The sequence below is a fragment of the Gymnoscopelus braueri genome (genome assembly GCF_963280865.1).
Source record: "Gymnoscopelus braueri genome assembly, chromosome: 2".
Lineage (NCBI taxonomy): Eukaryota > Metazoa > Chordata > Actinopteri > Myctophiformes > Myctophidae > Gymnoscopelus > Gymnoscopelus braueri.
Genome location: NC_137604.1, coordinates 16,925,808 through 16,946,421, shown reverse-complemented (window position 1 = coordinate 16,946,421; position 20,614 = coordinate 16,925,808). Strand labels below are relative to the sequence as shown.

The 20,614-nt window shown below is 41.9% G+C and overlaps 2 protein-coding genes across 3 annotated transcripts in view; one reads left to right on the top strand and one right to left on the bottom strand.

Moving 5' to 3' along the window:
• Nucleotides 1–205: 205 nt before the first annotated feature.
• pbk (PDZ binding kinase) lies at nt 206–9,354 on the bottom strand. Of its 2 annotated transcripts, XM_080450744.1 has the most exons (8): nt 9,234–9,272; nt 7,337–7,577; nt 6,075–6,327; nt 4,393–4,538; nt 3,325–3,494; nt 2,461–2,590; nt 1,367–1,567; nt 206–785 (listed from the first exon to the last, which is right to left on the bottom strand). In XM_080450744.1, exons 3-8 carry the CDS (start codon nt 6,320–6,322, stop codon nt 556–558), a joined length of 1,125 nt encoding a protein of 374 aa, XP_080306870.1. In that variant the 5' UTR covers nt 6,323–6,327; nt 7,337–7,577; nt 9,234–9,272; the 3' UTR covers nt 206–555. The 2 variants fall into 2 exon arrangements, with proteins under 2 accessions (XP_080306870.1, XP_080306869.1); XM_080450743.1 differs by lacking the exon at nt 7,337–7,577 and having other exon boundaries at nt 9,234–9,354.
• An 8,732-nt stretch (nt 9,355–18,086) lies between these two features.
• Nucleotides 18,087–20,614, top strand: part of LOC308101467 (CD48 antigen-like) — a 5,837-nt gene continuing 3,309 nt past the window's right edge. The window contains exons 1-2 of the mRNA XM_080450884.1: nt 18,087–18,221; nt 19,323–19,649. Coding sequence (XP_080307010.1) covers nt 18,179–18,221; nt 19,323–19,649 — 370 coding nt within the window. The 5' untranslated portion in view covers nt 18,087–18,178. The remainder of the gene's footprint in view (nt 18,222–19,322; nt 19,650–20,614) is intronic.

Here is a 20,614-nt window from a genome sequence, read left to right as displayed (position 1 = left end):
AACAGTAATTTAGTTGATTACAGTACATGTACAGTAATCAAAATATAGTACATGCGTTTTCTTTCCTGACAACCCTCAATATCACTGGTTGTCCCAAGTCACCATCAATACCGTACTCATCTATAATTGACAGATGTTGCGCCTTTAAGAGCACCAATCAATGACGTTTTTTTTGGATAATATAAGAAATGTCTGCATTAACTACTTTCAGTTTTACAAAATTTTTATTACATTTTCAAAAGACAGAACAGACATGAAACAAGATTAAAAACAAGAAAAAGAAAAGTGGAAAGAAAGACGAAGAAAAAACAAACATAAAAGAGACAATGCTTTAACTGCTTTCAATCTGGCATTTAACATGCATTAACCACTTGCAAACATCTTCAAAAACAGCCGATGTACAAGCTCACAACGCTTTCACATCGTGACTCATTGTGAGTTTGTAGACAGGCTATTTTTGCCCACCACTGCCGCACAATGAAGTATAAAACAAGGCTTAAGTGCGGATTATTGTCACGTGTTCACAGACAAGACAAGAGCCTGGACCAGAGAGAGTCACTCAGAATCGATAACAATGACGTCGTCATCTTGTGTTTTGTCCATCTGAGCGTTGGCCTCCAGGGCTTGGACTATCTGCGCGGCAGAGGGACGTTTGTTGGGGTCCTCCTCCGTACACAGGCAGAAGAGCTCCACCATCCTGCGGTAGCCCGCACCCAGGGACTCCATGTCCACAGGGGGTCGCGTCCCCAGCTTCTCATAGTAGGCGTCCTCGTCCCAACTCCCTTCTGACAGGCGGCAGGGAGAGACATATATTGGGTGGGATTGCAGGGTTATAATAGTTAACTGAAACGAAATAATTAACGTAAACTGGCATTGGAAAAACATTTTAGTTAACAAGCCTTTACCCCCCAAAGAAATTCAAAACGATAACTGAATGGATACACATTTATCTCACAGCATGTTATGGCCAAACAATGCATGACTTAACGTAACTGCATCTCCACTGAATATCCGATCACTATCTGTGCAGTGTAATAACTGATTTAATTGCTAGATACACGTAACCACTTAAGCCTAGTTTATAGTACACATATACTATCGTTGCTGTCAGGCAGAAAATAGTTATCTCGAGATTTAGCTTTGTGTTTTTTTCTGCAAATTAATGCCCTACTTGATCATACTACAGCATCACACAAAGTATCAAAAGTAGCAGATATACAAGCTCGAAACGCGGCGCGAGGCAACACGTTTTGAGCTATTTTTTTATTTTAATCATTCTTCTGGACATATGAGGTTTCCACCCGACAGACACTATACTGTGAACTTGTGACTTTTCTATTTTAACTATTCTACTGTCCGTTCTCACCTTCGTCCTCAGTGTCATCCTCTGCCTCCTCGTCATACTCGTCTGGTATGTCCAGGTGAGGAATTTCCAGAGTCATCATCTCCCACAGGGTCAGGCCGTAGGAGAAGATGTCCGCCTTGTCTGTGATCACTCCCCCCTCCACCAGAGCCTCCTTAGGCTTCCATGGCTCTGTGCCGACAAACTCGGCCTTAGGGTCCGTCACTGTCAAAAACAAAGAGAACAGAAACAATGACACCATGATTGGTGCAACATTAAATACTGTATGGTTCAACCTCATAATAATAATTAATCATTTAGTCCCCAGCCCCGCTAGGGTTGGGATTCTGTAAGATGTTTACGCCCTCTTAACGGTCGGCTTCCTTAACGGTTCCTTTTAACGATGTATAATTTTGACCTTCATTAAAATGTTTGATAAACTCAAATTCAATCACACACAGTATTGCATACACATTATTGTAGTGGTTCTCAAAGTGTGGTCCAAGGTCCCTCTGGGTTACTTGAGGGGGTTCCAAATGGACCCTTACAGGTCTGTAACTCTTGAGTGTACAAATGGTACCAAATGGACCCCTAAAAAACAAATGGACCTGTAAAGAACAGTTGTACACTCTCAAGAGTTAGGGTGGTCGTTGAAATGAAAAGGTTTGAGAACCATTGCAGACATAGAAGTCCAGCTCTGGCAGTGCGATAAATCGGTTTCGGAAACTATTGTGATGGAACCGATTCCGGTTCCTCAATTTTGGATCCGGTTCCGGATCTCAACCCTAGTCCCCACCTTAACAATAGCGTTCGCCCCTATTCTGAGGGCGAACATTCGGCCAGGGCTCCAGAGAGCACCTATTCTGAGAGCACGTGCACCCAAACATCTGTCCAGTTCAACAAAAAACATTTTCATTGGTCGCACCAGTGCACAGTACTAACACTACAATACTAAATCAATATTTGAACTCTGCAGATTAGTGATGTGTGGGTCGGGTTTTTTCATGACCCGCCCCGACCCGACACGGAACCCAACCCGCCTCAACCCGCCCCGCGAACCCATATATAAATCTATGGCTCAACCCTATTTTTGTATGCAGTGACTGACAGCTCCCTACCTGTCATGTTCTCATCCAGCCAGAGAGACACGCCCACATCACAGATCTTGATGGTCTCGAAGTCTCCTTTGATGACCACGTTACATGACTTCATGTCACTGTGGAGCAGCCTTTTCTCATTGTGAAGGTACTGGATAAAGAAACAAATTGTTAAAAAATTGTTACAAAATTCAACATCACGAGCTTGTAGATCAGCTATTTTCAGATAGCTAATGTATACCTGATTCACTGCCAATCACGTAGATCTACGCGAACCTATTTAAAGCCGCCACGTGCCAGTCGCGTAGATCTACGTGAAAAAAATATATATATATGTTTCCAATTTGACCCAAAGACCAAGGAGACATGATTTTTCGAAGATCTAGACTCCTATCCACTTCCTTGTTAACTTAAAAATTCTGTATCTCGGCTCCCGAGTACTTTTTTTTTTTCAATGAAAAATCTCTGGCACTGGCTAAAAAATATGAAAATACCCCTGGCAGTTAATGGGATACAGGGTCATAGTGGTTAAATCGATTTTGATGCTATATTAACTAATTTAGCTGGGGACCCCCTGGAACCCCCCTTCCCCCCCCCAAGGACCCCTGGGGGTCCCTGGGGGGGGGGGGGGTTACCCAGCTAAATTAGTTAATATAGCATCACAACTTTATCCATATTTATCCTTTTCTTTGTTGTTGAAAAATCTTGATTCTTTGGACAATTTTGAATACTTTATATGTTTTTAACACACATCTTCTCTTCTGGGAGTCCCTGGCACAAAATAATTTCAGATGAGGGTCCGCGGCCAAATACATCACTTTGGGGGTCCTTGATGTGAAAAGGTTTGAGAACCACTGCTTTAGACAACCTAGGACTGTGTTTTACCTGCAGGCCTCGAGCCACGTGCAGGGCCACCTTCTGGGTGGTGGCAGGAGGGAATGCACCCAGGCCCAGTTCCTTCCTCTTCTCAATGAGGTCATTGAGGGACTGCTCTCCTCCGTACTCCATGGCCAGGCATTTGGAGCCATCGCTGGCCGTGACATGGGCACGGAAACCTGCCAGGGTCAAAGGTAGGGCAGCAGATAAGGGACAAGGGCTGCAACTCTCCATTATTTTCTTAGCGATTATTCCATCATTATTTATTCCATAATTAGTTACATTACAAGTAAAAATCAGTTGTAGTACAGTAGTAGTAGTACTTAGCAATGCAACTATTAACTCTATAACTGCCAAAGACGTTTATTAACGTCTTTGGGCCTTCAGCTATTGCCTGCCAAAGACGTTAAAAAACGTCTTTGAAAAAAAAAAAAAAAAAAAACTTTTTTCAAAAAAAAAATTTTTCTAAAAAGATTCTCTAATTATTTAAGATTGACACCTTTTCGATATTCCAAACGAATAAGGAGATAACAATTCCCAAAGATTTGCTGCTCCATCCACTTCAATGTTAAAATTGAAACGGACAAACAATTCACAATGTTTTTTGGTTTGAAACTACTGGTTTTGAGCTATTTTCAAACATCAAACAACACATGACAACAAGGTCAAATTGACCTCGTTGACATTTGTGAAACCACACCTGAATCTCATCTGTGATTAGAAATTATCTGGGATCAATCATACTGGAGAAAAATATTCTGTGGCTATGCGAAAAGGTACCAAAATCGGTCAAAACCCTGGCAGAGGCTACAGACTTTTTGAAAAAACTCTGGCAGGGTAAGAGTTAAGTAGTTGTGTTACTTAGTTAACCGGTCAACCAGTGTTTCGGTCATCCTCACACTTGTCGTATGGAGTCAGTAAATAAGTAGAGTACTATTTAAGTTCAATACATAGTAAAATCATCAGTGTTGTTAATTTATGCATTAGTACCCGCAAGGGTGAAGGGTCCATTTGGTTACATATCAGAGTTAAATTAACACAAAGGATTTTACTGGCTGGAGCTGCCTCTTGTCTTACCAACAATGTTTGGGTGAATGAGCTCCTTCAGGATCTTTGCCTCATCATTCAGTCGTTTCTGGTAAACCTTCAGCTGCCTGGACGCACATTTGCTGTTTACCTTCTTTATAGCCCAGGGTGAGGCTGAGGCGTTCAGCTTACCCATTCTGGGGGGAAAAAAATAATAAAGATTTTCACTATCCGAGTCATTTACACATAATGTTTCTATTATTTAACCCAGGTTAAAAACTAAAATTAAAACAAAAATGTAAAACAAAGGTGTGCTATCTTTCATAGCATCATATGAGACTATGCAAGCTATATTTAACCCAGGTTAAAAACTAAAATTAAAACAAAGGTGTGCTATCTTTCATAGCATCATATGAGACTATGCAAGCTATGGTTTTCTTTTCTCTTGCAGTTTTCCAAGCAAAATATCGTAGGAAGTCGAGTAAAGCTGCTACAATGTATGAGGAACCAGAACAACAGAACTTTACTCTGATGTGTACAAGATGCAACAATAAAAGACACCTGGAAAGGAGGTCTTTATTGCATCAGAGATCAGGGAAATGGGGTACTGAAGCCAAAAACGGGTGAGAACCACTCGCCTATGCTGCGTTCACACTGGCAGATACAAAAGATACAGCACATTTGTAGCTTTGTATTGTGATGGCCCCCCGGTTGCTTTTTCCACACTAGCGTTTGGAGTGCATAAGTACCTTCCACAAGTAACCCTTGAAGACTAGTGTGCAGTTTTAGAGAAGTTTTTTGGTAAGGCAGTTAAGAGGGGAGGCTCAATATAATTTTGAGCTGTTGACATTTTGGCATATAAATGCTTTACGTTCTCTTGTTACCGGAGACTGTGTCTGTTTTTTTGGTTTGTTTTCATGGCGGAGATTCAGGATTTTGTGGCGGCTCCGTTGGAGGGGTTGGATGCCTGCACGAAGGACCAGCTCATGCCAAATAGAGGCTGGTGATAAAATATGAAAGCTATTATTAGCTAATTGCATGAGCAGCAGGTTTTGACACCACCTTCGACAGTAGGTCTACAGGTTGATATGGTTGAGGACACATCAGGTGAGAGTGTGCCCTCTGGGTCTAGCTCAACGAAGAATTTACAATTGCATGTTCAAATGCAATAAATGCAGCCAAAGAAAAGGATTTGGAGATTGAGAAGATGAGGCACAGAGCAGACATGGCTACGCTAGATATTGAGGATGAGAGGCTCAAGCTAGTAAGGCATGATGGCAAGTTAGGTGAGGTACCCAAGTTCAGTGAGAAGGACGTTGATGTGCTCTTCGCTTTGTTCGAGCGTGTGGCAGACGCTAAGGGCTGGAGTGACTTGGACCGCACGGTCCTTTTTCCAGTCAGTGCGCTCTCACTGGTCGTGTGCAGGAGGCGTTTGCCTCACTGTCAGCACAAAATATAAAAAGGTCAAAGCCGCAATCCTCCAAGCATAGGCGTTGGTACCCAAGGTAGCTGAATTTGAAACCAGCTGAACTTTTCTGTAGCTTTTATAGCTTTTGTAGCAGGATGTATCTTTTTGAACTTGGATGTTTGTATGTACTTTTGAATGTATGTCACTGGCTAAGGCTTCCATTGAAAAACAATGGTAGACTGTATCTTTGTAGCTGCCAGTGTGAACACAGCTTAAAACATGAAGTGAACCATTACAAATAAATCAAAGCAGAGTCAGACCAAACCTTTTCATGAGATAAACGTTCACTCCAGTCCCACAGCCAAGTTTCTTCATGAAAGGCGATGCAGGGATGGTGATGGGGGTCCCACCGCTGCTTAGAGAAGAACTCTTACAACGAACCGACGTGGGGGTCTTGAATGGACTGTCATCACTGAGGACAACAGGCGAGTCCATTCTGCGACTCTTACACCGAACTGCTTCGGGGCTCTTGAATGCGTCGTCGTCGCTGAGGTTGACAGGTCGTGAGTCCATTCTTTCTATAGGACACACCAAAACAAATGGAGGAAAAGTGATTCAAAAATGATTCAACGGGGTCTCAGTCTTTTCAAGAGATCATTTTCTAGGACATTTCATGCAACTCGCACCTACACCATATAGAGCATATACTGATATCAAGTCATTTATAACATTCATATTTAAATCAAATTAATTAATGATGATATTTTTCATAGATGGTAGTTTTCTCATTGTGTCTTAATTAAAGAATTGTAAAAGTGAGATTAGGGCATATTTCCTTGTGCAGGGATTAATATATACAGTATATTATAAAAATGATTAATATACTGTATATTAATCATTTTTATAAAAAAAAACTCTCAATTTTTTATTTCTACATGTATGCTGTTTTCCATTACTTTATTTGCCATTTCTTTTTTTCTCCACATCCCTTCCTTTTCTTGGATCGAACTTAAAATTACTTTGGTTATTTTTTTCTTTTACAGGAAGGGTATAGTACTGTTTTACCTCCCCTTAGCCCTGAAACATGACTGTCATGAACCATGGCTAACCTCCCCTAAGACCCATGGGAGGGTGGGAGGGAGGATGGGCTGGGCAATTGATCCACCAGTCATCATCAAACGGATCACTCTTGGTCACTCTGCCTAATCAAATGGGAGGGGATGTGTTTGTCCTGTCTTTGTATGTTTGCGATGTGGGGAAAACAAACTAGGAGTGTCACTGACAGAAACTCTGTAACTTTCTAGAACTTCTTTTTGCATATCTACAGATGTCAGAATCGAAAAAATGTCTGTCAGTCTTGTCCAAGTGTAACACACCGAGCTTTATGCTAAACTTTGCCACCCCTTTAGTTTAAAGGACCACCGCAAAACCAAACACTGGGCAGCTTGGCAGAGCACGGGACTGGAAGATGCTGGCAGACCTGGACACAAAACTCTGCTTCCCAGCTGAGATCGCATCCACCAACCTGCGACCAGACCTGGTTCTGTGGTCAGCCTCGCTCAAGCTCGTTTTCATCATCGAACTCACTGTGCCCTGGGAGGGTGCAGTGGAGGAGGCCTACGAGCGGAAGATGCTGAGGTACGCCGATCTCGCAGCAGATGCTCAACAACAAGGCTGGAAAGCGAAGGTCTGCCCAGTGGAAGTAGGTTGCAGAGGGTTCGTAGCTACCTCAACATCTAGGCTACTCAGGGAGATGGGAGTACGAGGGAAGGCCCACCGGCAGGCGGTCAAGGACCTCTCCAGGGCTGCTGAAAAGGGGAGTCAGTGGCTGTGGATGAGGAAAAAGGACCCCACATGGGCCTTCAGATGAGTCGGTGACATCTAGTAGGGAGTTAACCTGGGACGCTGGGATTCACTGCTGAACCCTCTGGAGGTGTCGTGGGCTTGTCAGCGAAACACCCAAGAAGGAGGGCCTGCCCACCTGATGACCCAAACGGTGTCACCGCTCATCTGAAAACCCACAGTGTCTCATCGGTGCTTCGATTACCAACATCAATCCTACACATGCGGTCAGGCGCAAGCTTGGCTCAGGGAGGAGGACGCCCCTGCCATGCAGAGTCCACTGCACTTTGGATTACAACATCATTTCCTGTGTTTCATGAAACTAACTGAGTTAAAGAGAGCTCAATAAGCAACGGATAAGGTCTCACCAAACACCCAGACACATTTAAAATGGGGCTTCTGTAGGGCATACTGATAGGGACCCATGGGCAAAACAATGCTTACACACTGGGTGTCAATCATGACGTCACTGCAATGATTACAACATGCTTAGTGATTATATAAACCCCACACTCATCATTTGGGAAGCAGCCAGTTACACAAAATACAATGAATCCGAATCAAAGAACACATTAAGTACAACGCATTGGCAATGTGTGCAGTGCACACATCACCAAAACACCATAAATATTCATATAAAACCGTATGAAAAATGCTATGTTGAAATGTTGGGGCCAGGGCTATAGTAGGAGTAGCCTTGGATCAACACTAGATGTATTTTATCGATTTTCTTACATTTGCATATATCATCGATATGAAAGGAAAAATATGTAAATCAAATACATAGTCTTAGTGCCAAGTCCCCCTGGTCTAAAGTTGTGTTCGATTTTTTCACATTGCCATCTCTCACATAAACGTTCAGATTTCAAATATAAAGTGCTTACCACTGAGCCACGGATGTTACAAGGCGACGCGGACCGCGATGAGTACCCGTATCTCCCGTATTGTTCAATAAAAAGCATTTTAATCCCATCGCCGGCCATTTTCTTCTTAGTTTTTTGTTTGTTTTGTAATGTATCAGAGTGCAATACACCTCTCAACCATTAGTGTCGCATGGTTGAAAGTATCGGAGGCAATTTGGAGAAAATGGCCGGCGATGGGATTAAAATGCTTTTTATTGAACAATACGGGAGATACGGGTACTCATCGCGGTTCGCGTCGCCTTGTAACATCCGTGGCTCAGTGGTAAGCACTTTATATTTGAAATCTGAACGTTTATGTTTATGTGAGAGATGGCAATGTGAAAAAATAGAACACAACTTTAGACCAGGGGGACTCGGCACCATGACGCTTGTATACAAGCGTCATGTGAACCATGGCTAATCATCTGACAGTCTTGTATCAAGGCTAGGTTGTTTGTAACGTTATTGACAGACAGACAGACGTGCTACAGAGACAGAAGTACGCTGTTAATGTTATTAACGTGACATGCATGATTACATTAGGTAAAAGCGTCAAATAATAGTCGTTTTCTTTTGGGTCGTCGTCATGCTGATTTGTACTTCGTGGTGCAACTAAGTATGTCCATTGATGATTTATGAACGTGGACCTATATATATATATACACACACAGTATATAACTATGACGTTAACATTTATAGATCTGTGTTAAATCAACGTATTGGTCCTGTTTAGTGTTTACCTGTTTGATCTGCTCACAGCAAAGATGATGATGATGATGTGTTGTGTTCACTGCAGGAGGAAACTTACAGCGCGCGCAGATTTCAAAATGCCAATACTTTTTTGTTTGCGCGCGAGACCGGATGTTTTAACTCTATGGACCGGATGTACCACGGGAAGTGACGTATCACTCTAAGTGTTGCCAGATAACAAGCTCAAAAGAAGCGACCACATGAGCACTTAAGTTTAAACCTATCGATCTACAAGTAGTGTCAAGAAATCTGGGGGGGTCCCTGGAACAAAATGTTTTCAGATGGGGGTCCACGGACAAATACATATTAAGTTGGGGGTCCTTTAGTACATGAAAATGTTTGAGAACCACTGATTCAAACGACATTTAGGAAACAAGCCCAAATAAGCTACACTTCAGAAACAAGCCCCAAAAAACCGCAACCAGCAACTGCCAATATTTACAAGCAACTTTAGAGGGAGAACAAGCCCAAAGTCGCTTATAATAAGTTGACATGGCAACACTGATCACTCTACTGCGCATGTGCTCCAGCACAATCTTCCTCGCGAGACTACATGTTCTCAAATTCTCGCCATAATCATTGTTGCCATGTCCGCTTATTATAAGCGACGTTGGGCTTCTTTTTCTGTGAAGTTGCTTGTAAATATTGGCAGTTTTTTTCCATTGTGGTTGAAACCAGCGGTTCTCAAATATATTTCATGTCACGGACCCCCAAATTAATGTATTTGTCTGCGGATCCCTATCTGGAAATATTTTGTTCCCTGAAGATTATTCAAAACAAAGGTTATTTGGGTTGTTGTTGTTTCCCCCTCGTTTGTAGGTGTTTAACACGTTTACAGGACAATTTACACATCAGATGAATTTGCAATTAATTATTTTTGGACACTAGATGGTGGTGTTGCATAATACTTTTTGCCTTTTGCAGTTGAAGGCTCTGGCTCAAAGGAGTTTACAGGAGACAAAGGGACACAGTCACAAACTCTGTTATTGATTGATTGAATACTTTATCAGACAGAAATGCAAACAGTACGGGTACAGTCATACACTTGGGCTAAAAGGATAACACAAACAACTGGACTTGTTTCCATTGCAACCTATGAATTCAATTCATAGGTTGCAAAATAACACACATACAATATCATCAACAAATATAAAACACTATAATGTATGGGTGAAGGAAGTGAATGCCTTCACCTTTCTATGGGAGAAGTGAGATTTACCTCCCAGTTTGGCCTCCTGAAAGATGGATGAATTGTCAGGCCTGTTTTGAAGGAATCCAGTGATCCACACTGTTTCTCTCTCTTCTCTCATCATCATCATCATCATTACTACAGCAGCAGCAGCTTGTCAGTAAATATTTAAAGTACTGGAGTAGTTACTTCCAATGGTCACAAGGAACACGCCACCATGTTGGACAAATGACAACCAAAAGAAACATTAGGAAAGTTGAGCCTGTTGTTTCTGTGTGTTTTATTTCTGCTCTCATTTCATGATTATGACTTCTTTTTTTTTTAAAGTCAAAATTGCATGTTGTCAATTGATCAATTACACTATTGTTATCAGATATGAACTTATGGTGACGGTGTGTGTGCGTGGGTCCGTGCACGTGTCCATGCGCGCGCGTGTGTGTGTGGGGGGGGTCTGCACGTGCATGTATAGTGTGTCAGGTGTTTGTGGGTTTCTGTCTTGTACTTCCTTATTGTTAAGTATTGTGCCAACCAGCGTCAGACAGATATATGTTCACTTTTTGTTAAACCAGTAGGCTTATAGTTATCCAGTAATCATTAATGTGTTATTTTAATACATCTAATCAATTCATGAAAGGAATATACAACATAATTACTATACAACATAATAATTGCAATCAATAGATACTTTTCATACCTCTCATCCTTGTAAGATGTCGAAAGATATTTATGCCAATTCCATGTCAGACTTGATGTGTATTCCTTTGATGTGTAAAAGCATTTTTGTTAAGAGAATGAGAAAGTTGGGTGTTGCAATTGGGGCTCATAGTTTTGTTTTTGTCTCTTCGCTGCACACCTGTATGGTAACTGTACTTTCCATTGCAGGACAGCGCTCTAAAACAGTGAGAAGGCCTCTCAGAGTTGTTGCTCTGTGTCTGGGGATGCTGTGTCTTATGCTGCTGGTTGTGATCATAGGCCTGGCCATGCGCTGTGAGTATTCCATGCCGCAAAACGACCATGTCACTCACTCAGGGATTTTGTTGCCTGACATTTTCTCTCTGTGGCAACTACACGACCAGCACAGCATTAACTAACACCTTAACCTACATCTAATTCATATTGTTTCTATGTAAAGTGTAGAATCATTGTATGTGTATTTATTGCTTGCATCTGCACAGTACGATGAAGAAAGTGGTGTTAACGTCTTATGCACGTAAAAGATAATTATAACATTGAGTTCTCTTCTTCACAAGAAATTATCGAGACAGATGATTGACCTCATCATGAACACGAGTAACAACAGTGTTTATAATCATCATATTCTTTCTTTGCAGATAATACAGCCAATAACCAATCTGGTTATTGGCTGAATCTGACCCTGGACAGAGAACAGTTAAAGACCAGATATGACAACGTGACCCTGGGCAGAGAACAGTTAAAGACCAGATATCACACCCTGAACCTGGAGAGAACCTTTTACAGAGTGAAGTAAACCAGCTTAAAAGTGAGGCTGCAGGTGAGAGGAATATTAACCCCGGCCTAGGGGGGCCTATTTTATACTTAACATATTTTCAAAAATAGCCAAAACAGATTATCTACAAGCTCACACCTGAAGTATGGATGACCAAAATGGTCACCAGAGATTTCGACCCAGGACGATTCGACCCGGACCATTCGACCCGCTTTCGACCCGCTTGGACCTGACATTTCGACCCGGACCGCGAGAGAGAGAGAGAGACAGAGAGAGACAGAGACATAATAATAATAATATGTACATTGATTTACCAAACAATTATTATTTGTCTGTCAGGGTGAAACAAGCCCAAAGGCTTTCAAGCACAGCCATTGAGATAAAGTATAGTTTTGGACCATGACGGAGGCGCGCCGAATCAGCAGACCTTGAGGCCAATGAGTCGCGCCCGAGCGCCTCCAGGCGCGAGTGCCCGCGACGACCGGCCGATGGTCTGCTAGTCGACTAAGCGCCGTCCGAGTTATGTACCGATAGGCACAGAATCGTAAATAATATTGGTGGGGACTGCGTTACACAAACTAGCACACTCCCAAAGCTGGCGCCGCCGGCAGCTCCGCGGAGCTGTAAGGCATACATTATTATTTCATTTAGAAAAGAGGGTTTACAAAAAAACTTATTTAAAAAAAAGTATGCAACTGGGGGAGCATGCTTACAATATTTACTCTTAAATATACTCAGGACCTCACCGTCACCTTGTACCTTCAGGACCTCACCACCGTCACCTTGTACTCTACTACCCTCTAGGGTTACACAGATAATTCGACCCGGTAAATTTGGGTCGAGCTGACTCAAATTCGCGGCTGGGCGAATTGTCCTGGGTCGAAATCTCTGGTGACCCCCAAAATAGGGACACAACTTTCAAAGTAGTTTGTGGATTATTATTGATATTTTAATTATTGTCAGGGATGTAGTAGTAAAAAAATAACCGGAGTAATGCTTTAGATATACAGGAAATGTCCTATTACATCACACACCGACTTTACTAAATGTTAAAACGAGTCCTTGGTATTTGAAACTTTATATAAAGAAAAACTAGTCAAATCTGGTATAAAGATGGAGCCTTTATTCTAGTATTTATTCTAGTTTTTGTTTCCCTCAGTCAAATATATTTTATATTTCTTAGAATACTAAGAATTATTATTATTATCATATAATATAATATTATATAATATATTATTATTTACTACTCTACATGTTAAAATGATTATCAGTGCATTAGAACACTACAAAATCTCCTGTTTGATGTTTAGTCAAGTCATGTCCCAGTGGACGGAAAAAGTTTCGATGCAGCGGCCCCATGGATTAATTACTTCCTCTTCTGTGTTTGACACAGAAGCACAGCTTTGCATCGTTGGTCTGTGCTCAGGATGGGCTTTTCCTTTTGTTTTTGGGTTGACATCATCGACTGGACATCATCTCACACAATGAGACAATTAGATCTTTGACAGCGTATGATGATGAATTTATTCACACACACACACGCACACGCACACGCACACGCACACGCACACGCACACACACACACACACACACACACACACACACACACACACACACACACACACACACACACACACACACACACTCTGCAGGTGTGTAAATACATTGCTCTCAAACTACAACAACAATGTAACTGTTAGTTTTTTGGTCACTCCCCCTAGACACTGATTTACAGTATAGGTATGAAATGGTAGTGATGTTCGATTCATGAATGAATCGTTGAAAATTAACAACTCATTTGTGAGTTAGCAACTCACACACACCCAAAAAAAAATCAAACATAATAGATTGGTGAAAGAATGGATCTATATATTTTTTATAAACTAGTCTCTGAACAGAGGCTTGATCTTATTCTTTTGTTGCTGGATTTAATAATGTTACTGACAGTTCTTGTTTTTAATTCTCAAGTTACCAAATCAGCAGATGAATGAAAATGCTTAAATAGACTATAAAATACGTATAAAATAGAGACATACAGTAATGCTTTTGTCAACCTTTTGTTATGTAACAAAGCTGTTAAGGTAATATGGTAGAATACCTCTGTGTCTTGAACCACGCCATTTGAATCTACAGTGGCTTTGTGTAGTGTTCATTTCACTGCAACTTTCAAACCATCTAACCATCTAAACGGGAAGCGTTCAGTGGTGAGTTTTTGTGAGATTTTCGTGAGGGGTTTCATACCAGTGGGAGGACATGAAGTGGTTTTCATAAGTTACTAGGAAATACAGCTGCCATGGTGTGGTTACAAAACCAAGAGAGAGGAACCATTTCTGTCAGAAGCATGAGAAAGGAAACAAAGGTTCTGAATGTCTCCTTTGTACACACAGCCAAGTGTTTAAATGCAATAGTTAAGTCTAAATGTAAAGAAAACTAATGAATGAATGATTCATTTAATTAATTCTGTCCCCTTTAGGAAAGAGAGACAACTAGAAAAAGTGCTCCTCGGAGCACAGGTCTCCGCCAGGTCAGGTACGTTATTGTGGCCTCCTGGTGGCGCTATAATAGGCCAATGTGAAAAGGGCCATTTATTCTTAGGTCGTTCGCGGCAATCGGACACTGCATTCATGATTTGAAGCATTTTGTTCCAAAAATGTGTTTTGCTAAATTAGACCTGCTGGTGGCGCTATAACAGGCCAATGTGAAAAAGGGGGGAGTGCAAGTGGGAATGCAAGCTGCGTTCATGATTTGAGGCATTTTGTTCAAAACGGAGCAATCCTGCAAATTTTGGAAGCAAACCTTAGTCAATGAGGATGGAATATGGGAAATCGGACAGATCCGTGTTGATCACATGACTATAGAGATACTGTGTACCGATTTGCATGACGTTTGGATATAATCTGTAGGAGTAAAAATGGGTTTTGCACAAATCGGCCTCCAGGTGGCGCTATAACAGGCCGATGTGAAAAGTTTGAGGCAGAGGTTCTGAATTGGCATCCAGGGAGTGTGTGTGCACAGTTTCGCAGCGACCGGGCCAACGGTGCCAGAGATTAGCTGCTAACACACGGACAGGACACACAGACACACACACACACACACACGGACACACACACGGACGGACGGAGGGTAAAACATACTCTCTCGCCATGCCTTTCGGCCTGACGGAGACAATAATCAATAACTGACAGATACAGAGATCCGGTTGTCCAGAGCCACAGATCCGACCGCTATACCCATATGGTCATGTGTAGTATATATGGAACCGACCGACTTCAAACTCGGTACGCGCAGTGGCAAAGGACTCGAGGGAGTGCAGTGCCCGCCGTCGAGTATTTCGGATATCCCGTTGTCCAGAACCCCCGATCCAACCAATATGCCCATATAAGGGCATTCCAATATATTGACATATACTGATGACATCAGGGAGCTCCATATATGGGCATAAAAGGGACAAGTACTGACAGATAGAGATATCTCCATATAGGCATAAAAGGGACACAGGTGGACAGACGCAGATGTGACTTATTCATTGGAATCTGCTAGACAGACAGAAACAGACGTCTCCATATATGGGCACAAAAGGGACACAGACAGACAGACAAATGACTCAGACATATTGGTCGGATCGGCAGTGCGACGTGAGGGCCACGTAGCGGCCCAAACTCTATAATGAATAGTATGACAAGCGTCTGATTGGTTCGAATACCAACACATTTCCTGATGGGGAAAAAAACAGTGTCATACGCTGGGGGGATTTACAATGCAAGAGGAGGTTACAAAGAGACCCAGACATGAAGGGCAGTGAAGCCTGCGTGTTAAAAGGGGAAAAGGAGATTACATAACGAACCCGCCATGTGTATGCACAAATGGAGGCATAACTGGATAGGGCAAAGGTGTGTAGTGGCTAGGATGAGATAAGTAAGTCATCAACCCAGCTATTCAGTGATGATTATCAAAGGCTTTGTTGAAGGTGGCTTGAGCAAAGTTGTGGACAGACTGATAGGAGAATTGAGTAAATGTTTGTTGCTCTCAGTCTCGTCTCAAGTCAAATCTTTTGTTTTTGGATCTACACAAATGATCTACACGGTTGTCAACGTCGTCAATTCTCGTCAAGACAGTTTGGTGTGGGAAGTGTACAGGTTTTTCAAGTCCGGTCCTCATTCACTAATATGTGCATAGAAATGTTTTTACATTGAGCACAAAATAACCGCCTGATTCATGGTCACGCCAATTAATTCTTACAACTGTGCATATCTTATTGAACCATCATTATTCCAATGAATTAGCATGAGTCCAAGCACCAACCTCTCTTTTACGGAGGACACTAGGTGGTCTTGGTGCTGGTAGGAGGGTCCTGTTGTAGGCCAAGAGCAGGGTCAACCTGTCTGGGCATGCCTTCACAGCGGTCAGCAAGAAAAAAGGTGGGGTGGGGTTGGATCATTTGAATTTCAGTATAGATGAGTCGCAATTCATAGTCATGGACAGGCATCCTGTGCAGCAGTAATCTTTCTAGGTATCATTTTATCATGTATGTATGACTTTCTTTCTGAAAATGTATTTTTTTCTATTGAACTAAGAAAAAATGAAAAATATAAATTAAAGAACATAATATATACCACTGCTTACAGCAGCCTATTGTTATGTCATTCATGTACTCAAGTTACTTTGCACATCAAATCTTCCATTGATGGAAGATTGTGCAGACGTATACTTGTGAAGCTTTTTTGATCAAGAAAACAAGTTGTTTCTCACTGCAGCATAATCTGGTCAGGTTGAAATTTTCTTAAATGGATAATGCATGGCAAGTTTATTAATATAGCACATTTCATAAACAAAGGCAATTTAAAATGGTTTAAGGCATCATGTAACAGTTGGCCTATATGGTTCATCCGTCGACCCCAGGCTACAACACTCATGATACGTCCCAGGTGCATCCACGTGATGTTTTTTTATTTACAGTGCACATTTACAGTTCTTCTATGTCCCCCCAAAAATGGGTATTCTGAACAGTTTGAGCACTTCAGAAAATGTGTAGCTCCAACGGTTTGCAGCCAAGCTGCACAGAGGGTGTGGTCATTTTTAAAAGGGCGTGGTCATTTTGGGGTATTTCGTCCCCGACAGAGAATTTCTCACAGTTCCTTAGGTGTTCCTTGAGGTCATATTAGCCAAGAACAGTTGAGAAATTCTCTCCTAAATTAAGTGCATAATATATATGTTAGCCAGGTCCTCTCCCATTAAACCCACATTCCACCTAATTATATAGGCATTTGTAAACGATAAAATGCAAGTATACGCAACTGACTCACTATCTCGTTCCGTGTTTCTTACATTTGTTGTTTGTCCGTCCCCCGACTCCCCCCACAAGAGATTACCAAATGTGTTTCCACAGCCTGTCCGTTTCAAACAAACATTTTACCCTCCACGGAATTGGTTCCCTGGCTTAAAGCGTTTTGTCTTCTTTACCGCACGAGGCCGTTCAGCAGCCCACACGCTGGGCTTAAGCATCAGCAGCACCACAAGTGAACAATTTGATATAATCAGTTCCAACTCTCTGCGGCTGGTGCGCTGCACTCTTGACTAAAGACGAAGAAGTCTCCCAAACCGTTAACACACTGGACACTCGCACACAACGTTCACGAACTTCACGTTAATCCTCAATTAACTAAACAAGGTGTGTTATTTAGTGTCCAGTCCACCGTACATTACTGGTGTTAACTTAAAACTTTAGCTAGGATAGCTAGTATACCAAGGTGTTACAGTTTATTTTGTCTTTTCCTCACACATGTCTCTCTCTTCCTTTCCTTCCGTCGTCGTCTTTCTCTCCTTCACCTTCCTCTTCCTCAATCCGCCCTCTCCTCAACCCCACGGCCAACACCGACAGGAACCCACATTATCATCCAATCCAAATCACCCACATTCCCACTACATAAAACCACACTCAATAGTTTTTGCTTTGCCCACAGTTAACATTCAACATGAAAACCAAATATCTTTGGTTTTCTATTTACTTCATTGTTGGATTTCCATTCTGTGTGTGTGTGTGTGGTGGGGTGGCATGAAAAGAGAGAGAGAGAGAGAGAGAGAGAGAGAGAGAGAGAGAGAGAGAGAGAGAGAGAGAGAGAGAGAGAGAGAGAGAGAGAGAGAGAGAGAGAGAGGGGCTGGTCTAACAGGTATAAACTTCAAGGGGGACTTGACTCCCTTCTGTTTGCAGTGTCTTTTCTTGTCATGTGTTATCTTCTCTGCTGTGCTATTTGACTTGAGAGGCTGTTGTTTATACAGTGATGTATTCCCTTGTAACTGAATGGATATTTTTTACCTTATGTGGTAAGTAGTTTGGATATGTTGAAGTTAGTGTTGTTGTTGTTGTAATACCAACGTTTTGACTTTGAAACAACTTTTATGCTAAGATGAAAATATGCTAAAACAAGTAATATCACTGATCATCTATTAAATGTAGAGATTTATATCCCAATAGCTTTGAAGTGCAACAGGCTTAAGAAGAGAAATATTCAAGGAATATGGAATATGGTTTTAGTTACCATATCCTGTTCATGGTTTGGACATTTACAGGACCAGTTGTCAGTAATCTGTAATGCATAATGTGTAATGCATAATATGTAAGCACTACTTAGACAATATGTAAAGGAAGGTGAGCTGAGGTGATTGTACTGCTTGTGAGAGCAGATTAATTAGTGTTGAATCTCTACTCTTGAATGGAAAAAGCTCCAGTTCAGACAGTATGTTTACATAGCCTACAGTAGATGCATGAAACTGTTACTAGTATTACGACCAGGGGTCATCACCTGCCGGCTTGTGATGGGCAATTTTGTCTAACTTTATTTTTTTCCATGGATATATCAGACGAATGTTCAATAATATTACCAGAAACACACAGACCTAGCCCTAAAGGTATACTATTGGACTCCTATAATGTTCCATTGAGTAAAATGATAATATTTCTGCTTTCAATAAATCAGTGTGCTACTTATTCGGCAGAAAACCTGGAGACTGGCAAGTCAGCCACTGTATACTGGCACTGGTTGTATACAGACATCAATGCAACAAAGGGGGGCACTTTAAGGGTTCCGGAGGAAAGTAATTCAGTAATATTCACTGCAGTTGAGAGAGAGAGAGGGGGGGTGGGGGGGTCTATTTGAGATCATCTGAAGCAAGACCAAGTCAAGACCGAGACCAGAAGAATTCTGATTCCGATCAATTTAGCACAGGCTGTTGGGGGGGGAACTAAAAACTGTTTTTTATTCTTACCTGTCTACTTTAACATTTTAGATATAAAATACACTGTTACGCCCGGTCCCTGCAATTCCGAATAACAATGCTATGTGACCGAGGCCCAGAGCTACAGCAAAGGGAGAGGGTCACCGATGGGGCTAATCGAAAACTGTCGTCTGTCTTTACTCTTTACAGTTACAGCGGTGCTGACACATCATGAAGAAATCGAGCAAGTGTTTGGGGAGGTCGGGCAGAGCATCGTTCTTCAGACCGGACGTAGTGGACTGGCTGATGAGTCTCAGTTTCTCTGGTCATTTGGTCCAGAACACTATGTTCTGCTGAATTACACTGATGGACAATTGCAAACTCAAACCGTTGACAGGTTCAGAGGAAGAATTCACCTGGACACGGGGAGTGGATCTCTCACCATTACAAATCTCGGCCTCAATGACACTGGTGTTTATTATGGAGATGTCATTAATGGATCTGGCTCACACCACTGGTTCAACGTCACCATCTTTGGTGAGTACTTACTTAGAAACGTAGGTTCGTTTTTCTAAATAGTGCTCTATTTAGAAAGACGTGTCAAAGGAAACACATTCTGTTGTATGAACCCAATATAGGTTTTCCTTTGACTAAAAGACGTTGACAGCATGGTCACATTCTGTAGTGAAACAAGAAACCCTGTTATATTGTCAATGGAAACTGGTTAGTGTCAACTAAAGGTGGAGATAAGTCATTTCTCACAAATGCAGCTAAAACTGTATCTGATGTCGAAACACAGAGCCCTAATTCAGAGATGAGTTTATAAGGGTTCCAAGCACCAAATGTGATACATTTTCCCTCTCTTGCTTGTGAATATTAAAGTATGGTTTAGGGCATTGGTTCTCAGAGTGGGGTCCTTGAAGGGGTACCAGGGGATCCCCAGCAAAAGTAGTTAATACAGCGTCACAATCATTTCAACCACTTTAACCATATTTTATACTTTGGCTATTCAAAAATAGCAGATATACAGTACAAGCTTGTAGATCTGCAATTCTTTTTAAACGTGAAAATGGGTGCAAATCTTTGAATATATATGTTACAGTATGATTGGAGAACCAGTACGATTGAAGAAGGCTCGCTCGTTTTTACCACCCACCCAGCAATTCTGTAGAAGCAACACTAGAGGGAGCCACAAGCCAGGCTTGTGCACAAGCATATATTGCCGCGACCACACACACACGTGCGCGCGTGTGTGACCGGCTTCGAGTGCTATCAATGCATTGAATGGGGAAATAGGCGAGTTTATTAGACCTTTCAATGGGCGAAATAGGCTACTACCTACCCGCGATTTATCAGACCATTCATTCAGGAGCTACTGACCTACTTGGAGGCGGAGCAGTCCGCACAACAATATTTACGATTCTGTGCCTATCGGTACATAACTCAAACGGCGCTGAGTAGGCACAGGCGAACGTCACACCGTTCAGGACGGCAATTCGGTC